General features: G+C 39.4%; 1 protein-coding gene across 1 annotated transcript in view; it reads left to right on the top strand.

Annotated features, from left to right (window-relative positions):
* LOC134620519 (cholecystokinin receptor-like) overlaps positions 1–13,082 on the top strand; it is a 68,325-nt gene that overhangs the window by 15,594 nt on the left and 39,649 nt on the right. The window contains exon 2 of the mRNA XM_063466717.1: positions 2,048–2,296. Coding sequence (XP_063322787.1) covers positions 2,048–2,296 — 249 coding nt within the window. The remainder of the gene's footprint in view (positions 1–2,047; positions 2,297–13,082) is intronic.

Raw genomic sequence — 13,082 nt, 5'->3', positions numbered from 1 at the left:
GCTGCACACACTCATAAGGCACAATTTATCCCACAGTGTTTCATAAAATACTTGTAAATACACCCACACAGAGACAAGCACAGCTATTAGGCAAACAGCAGAGGACATGGGGCAAGTTGGTAATAAGATAGCAAAACAATAATGACAAAAGATCAAAAATACATCATTTTAATGTGCACACTGAAGTCACATAACAGTAGCAGCTGCGGTTCAACAGCTTGGGCAATAGGCTTTCAAGTGTGTAGTTAAATTAAATACTATCAAACAGCCTTATTATTAAAAGCATTGAGTCAAATTCTAAAAACTGGGTCATTTATGTGGGTCTTTAAGTTTTGCAAACATTGAAATTCAAAAAATGTGTTTGTGTGGGACAACAACAGTCACTTCAAAGTGTTTTAAATTGCAAGATAAAGACCCTAAAATATTAGAAAGAAACCCCCACAGTCAGATGGCGACAGTAGGAAGGAAAAACTCCCTTTTTAACAGGATTCGATAAGGGCTGTCTCAGTGTTCACTGTGTTCACAAAGATGCGTTTTAAGCCCCACAAACACGCGCTGTTTGTGTCCTGCTTCTACTCCTGATGAGCAATGCTTGCCTTAAAGGTGATGTGCTACATTCTGTGCGCAGGCTCTGCTGTAAACCTCCGGACTTCTCGCATGTCTCTGTGTTTAATCAGAGGACTCAGTCAGCACATGGCCAGCCCCGACCTTGTCCTGTCAGATACTCTCATTCTCAAACAGACTCGCTGTGACAGGCCGGTGTTAGTGAAGGGAGCATCCCAAAAACCCTCTGGCTGGGCCATCCAGCACCCACTGATGCTTAGCTGTATGGCAGCGCTGAAAGAAGGAAATCTTATGAAACACACTGTAGATGACTGTTTCATTATATTCTTTTTTTTAAGATCTCAGTGGATGCCACCACATGTCTGTATGATCAATTTGTATAATTAAACCAGTCTATGTTTTTGCTTAACCCTTTATCTGAGCCTTTGTAGTCACTATGCATTTTGCGTCTTTGTGTCGTTGTTTTCATAAGCATGTAGCCATTATCTTTGTTTTTGTAGTCATGACAATCTCAACTGATTTTTTTTTTAGTAACTTTGTTAGTGTTGTTCAGTTGTCATTTACCTTCTAATCAGTGACTTTGTGTCTATTTTCAGTCATTATGCATCAGTTTGTAGTCATTTATGTCTTTTTATGATTTTTTTGTCATTTGTATCTCTTTTTAGTCGCTTTTGCATCTCACTGTAGTCGTTTTGATGACTGTGGCCTGGAATTACATCTGGCTGTTGCTCAAATCTTGCTCCTCCCCCTGCCCCCACAAACAGAAAGGATATTGTTGTTGATGAAAAGAGAACTGTTTCATTTTGATCTTGTTTTTCCAGTTTGGGTTGTATTCCCAAGTGAGCCACCTTACATGGTCGGCTCGGTGCTTGTGATAATGTCTATCTTCATCTTTTTCTTGAAGATTACTACTAATGCTTTCATTTACAGGGTGAGGAGAGGAATATTGACATTAGCACAATTTAAGATGTTGATTAAGCCAAGTTATTCTGTCTTGTAATAGAGTTTGGTGTTGTTTATGGGCTCAGAGTCTTATTTCCCAGGGGAACAACCTGATCCAGGCTGTTGTCTTCATGTATTGATGCAACTATCTCCTTTTAAATTTTCTTATCTAGATGTTTTCTTTTTATTAATTCATTCAATTTAATACAAGGGTTGCGTGAATAATTCTAAAAAGTATTACTTGCATTTGCATGCAAATGAATAAAACTGCTTTTGGATTAATTTGGGTGTATAGATCCTGGTGAAAGACTTTTGTCAGCCAGCCAGTACAATTAATGCACCCGTGTTCATCTTATGCTGCTTTTATTTGCTTTTCCACTTCTTATTCTTTGTTTATTACTGTTACAAGTACAATTTCTTCTCTCCCAGGACTAAAGTAGCACAAAATACCTCCTCCTGGAAACTGATGGTTTTGTTACGAGAAGCTTACAATATTCCTCCCTATAACTGAAAATGCCCTGTGTCTCTTTGTGTCTATCAGAGATGGACTCCTTGCGTATTTTGCTCTACTCGCTCATCTTCCTGCTCAGCGTCTTCGGCAACCTCCTGATCATCGTGGTCCTGATGCTGAACAAGCGCATGCGGACGGTCACCAACTCCTTCCTGCTGTCACTGGCGGTCAGCGACCTGATGATGGCCATTTTCTGTATGCCCTTTACACTCATCCCCAACATGCTAGAGGACTTCATCTTTGGAGCCACCATGTGCAAGATTGTCACCTACTTAATGGGTGAGCATGAGACTTTTGATACCAAACCTGAGCTGAATTGTATACTTTTAGTATATGAGGCATTTAAAGAGATCCACTTCCTGTGCTGTTTTTCAAAGAAGGGATCATCTGACCTGTGTGTTTGCAGGGACTATTTTAGGGTCTTTATCTTACAATATAACATGCTCTGAGCAACTGTTTTTATAAACTGGTGCTACATAACTGAACTGCAAAGCTGCCCCATTATAAGAGCACAACACATCAAAAGCCATGATTGACAGTGAGGAGGATTGCTGTAGGAAGGGAAAAGGGATCACTGTCTTGTGTGCAGCAAACAACAGCAGCTAAGCACCAGTGCAGAAGTCTCACACTCTAAAGAAATGAGTAAAAACAAAACCCACTGTAGTCACTACAATAAATGCTACCTGTTCAATGGATTTAGCTGAATGGGAGATGTGACATTTATTTGCCTGTGATGATCATCTATCGGCAGAGCGGAGCTTGGAAACCAAACAAACCCTCTGAGAGTAACTTGAAAAAGAGTTTTACAAGATGGAAGCAAGCCATATGCTAGCAGAGTGTAATCAGAGGAAAAAAACCAAAGAAGCTGTTTTATGCAAATATGAATACAGGTAGTCCTTGGCTCTATACTCATTGCTCGTGCTCCAGAGTTGCTGGCAATTTTTTTGGAAGCTTCAGCCATTGTGTGCTACTTGGAAGGTCAGTGGTTTATTCCCCAGCTCCTCCAGGCTACATGTTGAAGTGTACTTCGGCAAAATAATAAACCCCAGACTTTATGAATGGGTGAATGTGGTTTGTAGTCTAAAAAGTGTTTGAGTGCTCAGTTAGAGTTGAAAGGCACTATAAGCACCAGTTCATTTACAATTCAGGTGCACTACAGAAAAGGAGCCTGATGTTAATGTGACAGCTGGTAATCAGGGGATGAAGTGGGCCGGGATGATCCTGAACGGCATCTGACACCTGTATTAAGAGTTATGAAATCAGCCAGTTTGTTGTATAATATTGGTATTCCTTCCGGGCAATCCCATGCACTCACTCGTCCAACAAATCAGAAAGTAATGTCACCCCACAGTCGCTGTGGTATAAACAATTCATGAATTTAGTTACTTTATGCAAATGAAAAGTTATTGATTTATTTATTTTTGCATGGAATAAGAAAAGTAAAAAGGCCACTTTTGTACATGTAACTGTTGTGTTCCTGCTCTGTGTCTGACAATGAATGGTAAAAGAAACACAGACCTCCAAGTCATTAACTTGTCTGCTCCAGCTCCTACAACCAAATACAAACAGGGTTAGCTTAACCCACCACAACTTCCAAGCCAGCAAGAATGATCTATTCATGCTAGCATAGACTGCGCCTATAACACGTATGTGGCAGACATGTACACATTTACAGCATCTAGCAAAGACAGGCACAGTGATGACAATAATTGAACTAAAAACACAATCAGAAACATCAGGGTGGCTAAATATAAATTATATGTGTGTTTTACAGTGTTGGTAAAGAAATGACACCAACCTCTCCCACAGGGGAATTGTAGAAAAGGGGAGAGGCCAAAGGGGTACCCTGTATTTATAGGGTTGCACCAAAGAAGAAGAATGAGGAGGGGCTCTAACTGATAATGAACATAACTACAGGCTTGGAGGTCCTAAAAATCAGGTATAAAAGGAACAGTTTGGGGTCTAGAACACATTTTGTGTAATTATAACAATATGTAATTTATGACCTGGTTACATACGGATTGGGCTCATTATTTAAGAAATCTTACACAACTAGCACAACCAGAATGAGGGAGAGTTTACATTAATGTGATTATTATCATGTTCTTTTTTTTAAATTAAATATATGAGATCCATTTGGTCATTGGGCTTTATGTGTTTTATTCTTCTAAAAGAGAAATCTGGCCTTCTTTTGTGACTCACAGCTGATTAGACACTGTGATCCTCCTGCCTAAAATTGCTTGATATTTAACAAGGGTCTGTCTCGCAAAGAGGCTTTTCTCTGGGCTTCTTTTTGCCCGTCAGAAGGTAACCATCACTCTGAAACTGCTCGAACAGTCACACGTCTTCAGGAGTGTGACTTAGCGATGAGCTGGCTCTCATCAGGCCAGAGTTGAGGTGCCACGTGAGGCCTGAGTCAGACTGAAAGCAAAAGAGAGTGCCAGGAAACTGAGATAGACTGCAGTACTTTGTCTCTTTGCTCCACTTTGAGCTTTTGAATGGTCGAGAAACGATATCGAACGGTCAGGATCGCAATCCTATTATTGTTTCAGAAATGCAACGCACCATCTGTGAGGACAGGCTTGCCGAATCTCCTTTTCAATTACTGGGCTCTCTCAGCTGTGATAAGGAGGAACAGAGCAGGAGGGGCAGCTGCTTTGGACTTAAAATACAAACTTTTTGTTTTTTTGATCACTTTTTTATAATTATATGCTTGTTTTAGTTAAGCTACAAAGTAGTTTCATAATGAATGAGTGAAATGATGAAGCACTGGACCACAGGAATTAGAATGGTGTCTTCTTCTGCAGATGTTGATCATTCTTTGCTGCATCTATGCAAAAAAAAAACAAAAAACTGTCAAAGCATTTCATTTTCTCCCTATGAAATGATTAAGATGTCTTAAAAGATGATGAGGGAACTCTTTTAGCAGGGTAATACATTTTGTCTGCCCGTGTTTGCAAAATATGAAGGAATCACTCTTGGTGAGATAACCTCAAATGATCTACAGAGTTACCACTAGTCTTTCTATTCTCTGGACTGGACATGGTTGCTAACATGTCACTATACCTAGTCAAAAAATATGTATTGTGTACACGTTTGTACACCCATCCTTCATAACACTGCTCATTCTAATGCACCGATCAGCCACAACATTAGAACCAGGTGAACTGAAAAACAGTGATCATCCTGATACAAATTCAGTTTTCTGCTGCTGATCAGTACAGCACAAGCTTTTTTTATTGAAAGGTGAAGACCATAAAATATAAGAGCATAACTGCAACAATCCAAAACTAGAGACAGTGGGAAAAACAAACTCCCTTTTAACAGGAAGAGACCTCCAGCAGTAAAGTAACTGCTGGCACACCAAGAGACCATCTCTTATTCATACACTATATCGCCAAAATTATTGTCTGTCTTCAAACTCACGTGAAATCGAGTTAAATCCCATTCTTAATCCATTGAGTTTAACATGATGCCACATCACCCTCTGCAGCTATAACAGCTTCAGCTCTTCTGGGAAGGCTTTCCACAAGGTTTGGGAGTATGTTTATGGGAATTTCTGGCCATTCTTCTAGAAGCAAATTTATGAGGTCAGACACTGATGTTGGACAAGAGTCTAGAGTCCAGTGGCAGCATGCTTTGTACCAGTTGGTCAGCTATGGAAACTCGTTCCATGAAACGCTCTACCCACTGTTCTTGAGCTAATCTGAACTCTACATGAAGTTTGAAGGTCTGTAGTGATTGACTCTGTAGAATGTTGGTGACCTCTGCTGACCCTGCTCTGTGAATTTACATGGCCTAGCACTTTGTGGCTGAGTTGCAGTCTTTCCCAATTTCTTCCAGTTTGTTATATTTCCACTAACAGTGGACTGTGAAATAGTTAACGGCAAGGAAATTTTATGACTCATGACAGTTTCATGACAGTATTCACTGAGCTCCTGAGAGCAATCCATTCTTTCACAACTGTTTGTAGGAGCAGCTTGCATGCCTAGATACTTTATTTTATACACCTGTGGCCATGGAAGTGATGGGAACACATGATTCAATGATTTGGATGGGTGATTTAATATTCATAGTGTAGCAGCATAACTACAGAGTAGTTTAAGGCCACCGGCTTCAAGTCCAACTATCTAAACTAATTAATCTTTATCAAAAGACTGATTTTAAAATTAGAACTGAGAGCTGGTTCCACAGGAGAAGAGTGTGATAGCTGAAAGCTCTGGCTCTCATTTTATGTTTGGAAACTCAAGGAAGTCTTTTATTGGATAATATGAACTTAATAAAAGATAACATTAATTCATCAGAACATTGTATTTGAAGGGATGATTTTTCATTTTTCAAGGAACTTTTACGACACCCCAACTCAGCACCTAATCTCTCCATTTAAATCGTGGTCTGATCGGATTATTGCCACAGACACATGACTGGACTGACAAGAAACCAAACTTCTGTCAGGCCAGTTCATATTTTATGCAGTACAATTGAAATCCCAGCAGTCATAGCCCTGGTCTCATCAGGCAGTGAGATCAGAAACTAGTGAAAGTTAGAAAATGGGGACAGATATTGAGAGAAAAGGAGAGGAAGGACCTGAGCTCAGTCTTGAAAAACAAAGTGTTATTCATGATTTCATGTTTAAAGAGTCCTATTAACAGGCAGCTTTCTTTTTGGCATTTCCTCTATCCCCCTATTATAGCTGCTTGTCATATTGAGAGCTGTAGTTTTGTTTTGTTTTTTGTTTTAAATCTTTGATTTTTCTGCCTTTTTTGGTTCATGTGTTTGACCTATGGTTGTATTGAATAATTTCTTAAACCAAGATTCTGAACCCTGCAATGTCTAAGAAGATGGCAAGTGCTCTGACCCTGTCCCTGTATTTAGGGAAGAATGGTTTTCAATTTACTGAGGGTTAGAATCCATTCATTTTCTATTCATCTCTGAGGCCCAGTGGCAGCAATCTAAGCAGAGCTGCCCATGCCTCCTTCTCCTCAATCACCCATCATTTAGGATAAACAAGCTGTTTTCAGGGCAATCGAAAGATATATCTCCAGAATGTCCTGCGTGTACCCTGGGGTCTCCTCCCTGCTGGACATCCTTGAAAAACCTCACCTAGGTGGTCTCCAGGAGGCATCCTAGTCAGCCGCCTCAGCTGGCTCCTTTCCCATGTGGAAGATTAGCAGCTCTACCCTGAGCTTCTCCCAAATGATCTCACGTCCTCCTCACAATGTTCATATACAAACATTAACATCTCCTGTCAAACTCCCCACGAGCATCTGATCCATTACTTCCATGAGCAACATCTTCTATCTAGCCCAGGGGTCGGCAACCCTGGGCAGGCGTGCCACAGCTCCGGGCCGGTGGTGATTTTTCTTTTTATGAGCCGATGTTTTTTTTTTGTTTGTTTTGTTTTTTTTGTTTTGTTGTGCTGACTTTTTACAGTCAGTTACAATAACTCGTACTGCGTGCTAGCTAGCATGGCAGAGTTTATATAGAGCTGCTGGGTGGGTGCTATGATGTTACTGATAGTGAACTTTATTTTATTCATAAGGTTAGTTAGCAGAGTTGCCAACCGTCCTGTAAAAAACGGAATCGCCCCGTATTCAGAGAAAATATTACGCGTTTTGTATTGAGCCGAAAAGGACCACAGTTTGTCCCGTACTTCAGCTATAATGGAAAAAGACACAAGACACGTCCCGTCTCTCTTGCTTGTTTATCGCCCACTTTGCGCCAGAAAGAGGAAACCAGCAGATGTAGCGCTAAACAACAGCAGCACGTTTAAGCTTGATCAGCTGTTGTTAGAATTTATTTAATATTAATTTCTAGTATCAGCTGATGTTTGCTGGAGCCACAGCTGTAAAAGCTGCTGGTCATGATGTCGGTTTGCATATCTGGTGAGAGGGAAACATGAAGATGAAACCAGGAGATGTCCTTACTGAATCGTCAGAGCTGAACAGGTGATGGAGAAACAGGTTTACCTTTTAGGTGACATGAATGAGTTGAAGGGAAGTTATGAACTGTTTCTGAGAGACAAATAACACCAGGATCCTTTTCTAAGTAGCTGACAGCTGGTAACTGTGCAGGGGCGGGTCTAGCAAAGTGTTGCCAGGGGTCCATGTAGGGCATTAACAGGGAAAGGGGGCACAAAGAAATACTTTTCTTTCTTATTGTCATTTAAAATGTCTGGCTGTTATTAAATAATTATCTGAATCTTACAACCAAGATGAGATCACATTAACATGGGTTTCCCTGTATTAACAAACATGCCATATTGACCCAGTTTATTTTTCTTATCATTATTGTGAGGAGACCATAAATAGCATTTGTATTTTCTGTTGTACAGTTCATTTGCTCTTATGGAGTTCTTGTTATGGATAAAAAGTGTCTTTTTTTGTTTCAAAATAGCTGATAACTATTCACTGATAGCTGCCAACATCTGCGAACAAATATAATTCTATAAAGTTGTTCTATATAGTGTGTAACTGTTAATATAGAGCGTTATTAAATTTATTGCTAATGCATCATATGGCACATTGACTTCTGAGGAAATTTTAAATGGCACCCATCATCAGAAAGGTTGCCGACCCCTGATCTAGCCAAAACCAATCAATAAACAGCATCACTGTGCCTATCCTCAGCTATCGATATTGTGACAAACCAATTTAAGGAACTCATCTAAGCTTTGCAATGTCATCTGTTAACACGCACCCACTAGACATATAATACACCATTCATCCTTCTACTTGCCCATTCATCTAAGCATCCACCGATCTGCCCCGGCTCGGTAATCATATGAATAATAGCCCCTGTGCTGTTTCCATGGCAGTTATGAGATTGATGTTGTAATATTCAGAGAGTATGCTTTCATGTACGAGCACAATCTTCAATCATATTTAGGCGTCCATGTTTGTGTCTTTGCTGTTGGCTGTGTGATGCAATTCCTCTGAGGTGCACTTTGCATTAATGCATTAGAGTTTGGGACGATCGTGGCTTACAGTAAACTTCTGAACAGAAACAGCTGTAAGGATATCTGGCACCTGTAACACACTAATTCCACTGGTACAGTTTTAAGACCTTTGCACTTCTTGAGGCCATCCTTCAGCAGAAAATTAGGTGTTACTAGAATAAACAGGCATGGTTTCACCTGAGGAATGCAAATCTTTTCTCCCAGGCTGAGGTGTGCAGAGAGATCTGCAACACCAAACTTCAGAGCTTCAAAAGCCAGTTATCAGGCTGTGAGTGTTGACTCGAGTCAGGTTTAATGAAAAAAAAAAAAAAGGATTAGAGCATCTTCATTTGGAGCAGAGCAGACAGTGCAGGGGGAAAATGTAAACATTTGGTTCGGTTAGTTGTCTGGTAATTAATTTGTCAGCACCTCATCCAGAATTGCAGCAGAAAATCCTCTCGTCAAACAAAATCCTCACAATTCTGCCAAGTTGCAGAGAGTGAAGCTTTGATCAGTGCATCTGAAAACTCTATCAAAAGAAGCAATAACTAAGACACATGAGACATGCACTTAGAAAAGAAAGAAAATATCTCCCTGTCGTTGGCTTTCATTTGAAAATGAAATTAGAATGACAACATTTTAATATGCTTGCAAATTATTTTAATGGTTTTATGAAATAGTTAAACATTTGTGGAAGTGCCGATGTAGGGCAGGACGCCTGCTACACCTGTGGCAGATATATTTCCTTCTCTTTTTTTTTTTCTTTTTTTTTTTTACACTTTATTTTTTATTGACAGTCCTGTATATTTTTTTACAAAACATTCAGACCCCCAACAAGCACAGAGCATCTAGGCTAACAAACAAAAAAAAGACATATCCCTTTATGGTACAGTCAGATCAAATAGGTGAACTACAGCAATGAAACATGGTATCAGAAATTATAATATTTTTCCATTTAAGTAAAGGTCCCATTTTTTCCCAGTATTTCTCAAATTTATCGGCAGCCAGTCTTAGTGAAAAAGTCAGTCTCTCCATTGTGTAAATTTCCTTGATAATGCCTATCCAGTCCAAGAATGATGGTTGATCCACGTTTAGCCATTTGCGAGTTATGGCTTTCTTTGCACCAGCCAATAATATCAATAAAAGATATTTGTCTGAATTCCTCAGTCCTTGTGGCAAATCACATAGATAAAACACAGTGAAATCAGGGGCCAAGTTCAAGCCCATCATGGTATTGATTTCTTTGATCACTACTAGCCAATAGGGGACAATCTTAGCACATTCCCAAAAAAATATGAAAATGTCCTGCAGATACACTTCCACAGTTCCTCCAACACTGAGCCTTGTCGGGGTCTTTACTTTGTTTACTCTTAGCATTAGGCGTGACAAAAAAAAACGCACTGTGTTTTTCCATGCAAATTCCCTCCATAGACCTGAGCTCGAGGTCATTACCACAGCCTTACATATATTGAACCAGTTGTCGTCATGTATTATTATTTCAGCCTCTTTTTCCCATCTAGTTTTGATATACGTTGTGTCATTATTCCTACATGTTTGTAAACATTTGTATAATCTGGATATCTGTTTCTTTGGTGCATTCCCCTTACAAGAGTCAAGGAAGATTTTAACCAAGCCAGTGTCCTCCTCTTCTAGAAATTTTATGTTTCTGTCGTAATGGTGCCTCAGCTGGAGGTATCTAAAGAAATCCTGTCTTTCCAAGTAAAAACTTCTCTGGAGTTGCTGGTAGTCTTTTAGTACATTTTTATCTGTAATCTTCCAGTAGCCTGTTATACCCTTATGTGACCACTGTATAAATCTCTTATCCATGTTTGCAGGTGCAAAATCCGAATCGTAAGCAGGCCATCGTAAAGTCCGGGCACTTTTTTCAGTTTTCTCATATTTGAGTATCCTATGCCATATCTCTATGGGCATTTTCATTAGTGCCGGGAGCAGGTCTGCATCTATATGTCTTTTAATGAGTGGTTGATCTCCAAGCAGTGATTGAAGCGGTGTCTCACAGTAGGATTGATCTATCTCCTTCCATTTAGCCTCACACATTGGATCACACCACCCAATCATCACTCGTAACTGTGCAGCCCTATAATAGTCCTCAAGACAGGGCAGAGGGAGTCCACCTTTGTCCATTTGCAGTTGTAACGTCTGAAATTTTATTCTTGGTTTTTGTTTGGCCCAAATAAAATTAGAGATCATCCTATTCCAATCGTTAAATTTCTTGGAGGGTACGTGTATAGACAGCGCCTGGAACAAATAGAGAAGCTTTGGCAAAAGATTCATTTTTATTATATCTATCCGATTATGCATATTCATTGGCAATAATGACCAGCGCTGTAGGTCTGCCTTAATTTCTGATGTCAGTGGGACATAATTGCATTCATAGAGGTCGGATAGATCTGTGGGTATATGGATTCCTAGATATTTTATAGAGGTGTTACTCCAGTTAAACTTGGCTATCTTTTGAATGTCTTGTGATGGGCGGTAATTATATAAGAGAATCTGAGTTTTCTGTAAATTTAATTTATATCCGGAATATATGCCAAATGTTTTCAATAATGAAAAAAGATTAGGCAGACTGATTTCCGGGTTAGTTAGCGTTATGAAAACATCGTCAGCATACAGACCAACTTTATACATTATATTGTTAATTAATATACCTCTAATGTCTTTAGATTGCCTGATAGCTTGCGCCAGGGGCTCAATGAATAGCGCAAAGAGAGTGGGACTGAGAGGGCATCCCTGACGGCAGCCTCTCTCTAGTTGTAGTGTATCGGTTAAATCACCATTAATTTTAATCCTGGCAGTGGGTGAGTTATATAGAGACTGTAAGCATCTGATGATTTGGCTGTTAAAACCGAATCTCTCTAAGGCCTGATAAAGATGATTCCAGCAGACAGAGTCAAATGCCTTTTCGGCATCAAAACTAACAGCTACTGATTCGATATTTTTCATTTTTTTTATTAGATGGAGAGCCCGCCTCACATTATCATGAGTTTGCCTATTTCGAACAAAACCTGTTTGATCTGTATCTGTTAGTTCTGAAGTTATAAATTCCAACCGTTTAGCTAATATTGTTGCAAATATCCTATAGTCGATATTCAAGACTGATACGGGTCTATAGGAACCACATTCTGTTCTATTTTTACCCAGTTTGGGAATTACTGAAATAACTGCTCGTTTCCAGGATGGTGGTATCTCACCCCCTGTAAGCACATGGTTAAAGCAATCCCTCAGCAGAGGGGTTACTAGATCTCTGAAGTGTTTATACCACTCTGCCGGGTAGCCATCCTCACCGGCCATCTTATTACCTTTCAATTTTGAAATGGCCTTGTTAATCTCCTCTGCAGTTATTGTTTGTGTTAATCTTTTATTTTGTTCTGTTCCTATCGATAGTAAATCAAGTGAGGAAAGAAATACATTAACAGAGGGCACATCTATCCTGTGTGGTTCTGCGTACAGTCGGGTATAATAGGTCACAAAAGATTCTTTTATGCTTTTCATGTCATGACATATCTTATCATTTGCTGGGTTTTTAATTTTCTGAATAAATCTGTCAGCCTGCTGTTTCCGTATCCTCCAAGCAAGGAGTCTCTTAGACTTGGGACCATTTTCATAATAATTCTGCTTAATGAATTTAGCCCTTTTCTCTATTTGGTCATCGTATAACCTATTTAATATCTGTTGTGTTTCTTTAATTTGTGATAAGGTGTCATCATTGTTACTTTTCATATGTTCTGATTCTAGGTGTTTCAGTCTCGTAGTAAGGTCTTTTAGATACTTCTCTTTTTCCTTTTTTTTATATGAGGACCACAAAATTAGCTTCCCTCTAAGAACTGCCTTCGCTGCATCCCATAAAATACTAGGAGAAACATCACCATTGTTATTGTAGTCCATGTATTCCTTAAATTCTTCTTTTACAAACTTTTCGAATTCTACATCATTTAGTAGACTAGTATTAAGCCTCCATAAAGACTCTTTGCGATCTGAATCCAAATGGAGTGTCAAGTACACCCCTGCATGGTCCGAAATATCTCTCACCCCTATATCACAATTTATAATTCTATGCTTATCAAAGTGTGACATAAAAAAATAGTCCAGTCTTGAATACATATG

Source organism: Pelmatolapia mariae, linkage group LG23 (assembly GCF_036321145.2).
Source record: "Pelmatolapia mariae isolate MD_Pm_ZW linkage group LG23, Pm_UMD_F_2, whole genome shotgun sequence".
Taxonomy (NCBI): Eukaryota; Metazoa; Chordata; class Actinopteri; order Cichliformes; family Cichlidae; genus Pelmatolapia; species Pelmatolapia mariae.
The sequence above is the reverse complement of the archived record's forward strand: the minus strand, read 5'-3'. Positions and strand labels throughout refer to the sequence as shown.